General features: G+C 41.7%; 1 protein-coding gene across 1 annotated transcript; it reads right to left on the reverse strand.

The window, feature by feature from the left end:
* Positions 1 to 874: 874 nt before the first annotated feature.
* LOC127802182 (uncharacterized) lies at positions 875 to 1,192 on the reverse strand. The gene has a single exon (XM_052337888.1). It carries the CDS (start codon positions 1,190 to 1,192, stop codon positions 875 to 877), a length of 318 nt encoding a protein of 105 aa, XP_052193848.1.
* Between the last annotated feature and the right edge of the window lie 738 nt (positions 1,193 to 1,930).

Here is a 1,930-nt window from a genome sequence, read left to right on the forward strand (position 1 = left end):
CGAGGTTGGCGCTACGGAGAGAAAGATCTGCCATAACTGCTTCTAAGAGCTCGTTACTCCTTCTCTGGGAGAAAACAACGATAGGTGGCGATGTTTTCGAGAGACACAGGTCCTCTCCGAGAGGATTGCCCTGCTGCCAAGAGAGATGGCTGAGACCACTCCTCTTCGAGAGAAGAAGATCTCTCTTAAAGAGAGATCGACAGAGAGAAAGTGGGAGGAAGCGCGTGCAGGAGGGAGGAAGGAGATGATGAATAGTGCCGCGCCTCCCTTTTTTTATACTCATTGGACTTCCTTTTTATTACACTTTCACCCTTACCCTTAGTTTGGCCTTATGCCACTTTGGCCCTTTAACTTCTAAATTGCTCATTTGAACTTCGATTTAGATAATTTCTTCACCATTCGGCCACAGTCTCTTCTAGGGATTGAAACCCAGGATTAGGACCACTTTTGGTATTTATCCACCTAGGCCAAATGACCAAAATACCCCTAGGCGGCTAATGATCGAAATACCCTTAGGTGGACGCTAGGGAATTCTATGACATAAACAAATACATATGTGAGATGATACACCAAAATCCAAAATCCAAGAAACAGAAGAATGACCAATCGAATTGATTATCTCAATAAAAAACAAGGAAGAAGTACCTGTCCCTGAGTTTCACTCCGCTTACCTCTCAAGCCCGGCTAAACATCTGAGCAGTTCCTCTTACAATGCCCCTCCTACCCATAATGGAAACATTTTCCTATGGGTACCTTGGCTTTGAACTTACTCTCTTTCCTATGCCCCATCAACTTTTTCTTCTTTATGTAGGAACTCTTCCTCCTAGAAGATCCAGAAGTCAAGGCAATGACAAGAACTCCTTTGCTTATCCCCTTAATCTGTCCTCAACATGTTGAGTAGCTCCGAGAGTGTCCATAGGATCTTGTTCATATTCAAATTCATAATGAACTCGGAGAATGACATAAGGAAAGACTGCAAGATCAAGTTGATTTGAAGATCTGCGTCCATGTGGAAATCCAGTACTTCCAGTTGATTGATTAAATCAACCATTGCTAGTACATGATCTCTCACATTAGTTCCCTCCAACATCTTGGACCAGAATAACTGCTTTAATATCTCATACCAGGCGGTGCTACTTTGCTCCGCATACAATTCCGTTAAATTTAAGATCATATCAGTAGCACTCCACATATGCTTGTGCTACCTCTGAAGATCATTGTTCATAGAGGCGAGTATGAAGTTCCTAACCCTAAAGTAGTGGTTATGCATCTCCTCCCATTCCACACACTCCTCTTCACTGAACCCCTCGAGAAGTTCCATATGAGGTGATCGATCCAAGACATATGTGATTTTCTACATATTTAAAACCAATTTTAAATTCCTGAGCCAATTTTACAATTAGGTCATGTCAAAACATTTTTGTCCAGAATGAGAGAAAATGAGTTTGATTGATTTACCATTTTAGAAGAGAAATTTAGCAACAAAAGAATTTAAAGTTTTTCAGTTTGATTTAACTTGAAAATTTTGTTTAATTTCGATCTTAAATTAAATGGTACCTCCCACTAATTTTTTGGAACCCACACTTCTCGGGTGGTAAATGCGAATCCCGTTGGAAGACTCGCAGTGGGTGATCGAAGAGACAACTCCTTGCCCCTTTTCCACATCCAATGTGGAGCTTGATCTTCAAGCCCTATGCCACTAAATCCTCGCATAATAGTTTCTTGGATTGATGACATGGTTAGATCCAGCTTGTCGCATCTGCCAGCTAGCCATTTGCAACACCTAGCCCTCACATAATAGTTTCTTGGGAATAGTCGTATGGGGTCATCGACAACATCACATGTTTAATAGGTTGACAAATCGACTCTCCTGAAATGCACCCTCCTATGTATCCATAGCCAGGGTACACCCATTCGAGATTTGGTCTTC

This window comes from Diospyros lotus, chromosome 5, assembly GCF_014633365.1.
Source record: "Diospyros lotus cultivar Yz01 chromosome 5, ASM1463336v1, whole genome shotgun sequence".
Taxonomy (NCBI): Eukaryota; Viridiplantae; Streptophyta; class Magnoliopsida; order Ericales; family Ebenaceae; genus Diospyros; species Diospyros lotus.

What these genes read in the sequence shown, in the direction of transcription:
- LOC127802182 (XM_052337888.1), bottom strand. Translation starts at nt 1,192, where the DNA reads ATGTGGAGTGCTACTGATATGATCTTAAATTTAACGGAATTGTATGCG.